The sequence below is a fragment of the Propithecus coquereli genome, unplaced genomic scaffold, assembly GCF_000956105.1.
Source record: "Propithecus coquereli isolate 6110/MARCELLA unplaced genomic scaffold, Pcoq_1.0 Scaffold147, whole genome shotgun sequence".
NCBI lineage: Eukaryota > Metazoa > Chordata > Mammalia > Primates > Indriidae > Propithecus > Propithecus coquereli.
In genome coordinates, this window is record NW_012139080.1 from 4386264 (window position 1) to 4387169 (window position 906).

The window sequence follows — 906 nt, forward strand, 5'->3', positions numbered from 1 at the left end:
TCTTAGAAAAACTTTCCAGAATACTGCTTCACACTATAAAAAAGAAAAAATATCTTGCATTAGAATCCTTCAACATCTGCATACTGCTTCACACTATAAAAGAAAAGAAAAAAAGTGCGAATTAGAATTTTTGTTTGTAACATCTTAATCAACATTAAGACAATTTCAATGGTAAATTAAATGATACACTTGTCCATTACAATTAGAAGAATTAAAAAAAAATTTAGCAATTACAAATTAAAGCAATGTAAACTTCAAGAAAAAGGATTAATAGTAAACCAGACATTAGTAGAGCAGAATTAAGAAAATGAAATTGAAAGTTGTTAATATTTGGTAGAAAAGACAAAGAATGCTAGTAAGGTGTGAAATGCTGCATTTTACAGCACCAATCATTTGTCCTGTAGAGGCATGGCCTGTGCCATATGGCAGACTGTGATTTGTTGTCAATTTACTTATCTAAAAACAACAAAATCACTAGTCTTCCACACAGAACTAGGCCAACATCCAATGAATCTTCTATTATTTTCTACAGGCTCTGTTTAATTTATAACAAGTGGTTTTGGCAGCAGTTTTCACCAGAGAAATGAGAAGTTTGCTTGGTTAAGGCTTCTTCCAGCAAGATTAGTACTGAATGTCTTCGTTTTTAGTAAGAAAGCAGAAGAAAATTAAGACAAAGCTATTAGAATGTTTAGAAGTTAGGTCCCCAAAAAGGTTGAGACACCATGGCTTCTAAAAGAAAAATCAATTGAGAAGGAAAACTTTTTAAGGTTTTAGTATGTATGAGCTAGTACAAAGCTAAAATTAAACTGACCTGTTCTGCAGCAAATACTGTGCATTCTGTATCTGGTCCTGTGTTCCTGTAATGGTAATGATCCGATCTTCGGATCCTTCTAAAGGCTCATCAAT

At 32.5% G+C, this 906-nt stretch overlaps 1 protein-coding gene across 1 annotated transcript in view; it reads right to left on the bottom strand.

Annotated features, from left to right (window-relative positions):
* Nucleotides 1-9: 9 nt before the first annotated feature.
* Nucleotides 10-906, bottom strand: part of HNRNPK (heterogeneous nuclear ribonucleoprotein K) — a 14420-nt gene continuing 13523 nt past the window's right edge. The window contains exons 17-18 of the mRNA XM_012640031.1: nucleotides 812-878; nucleotides 10-93 (exon numbers count right to left, since the gene is read on the bottom strand). Of these exons, the coding sequence (XP_012495485.1) occupies nucleotides 60-93; nucleotides 812-878 (101 nt within the window). The 3' untranslated portion in view covers nucleotides 10-59. The remainder of the gene's footprint in view (nucleotides 94-811; nucleotides 879-906) is intronic.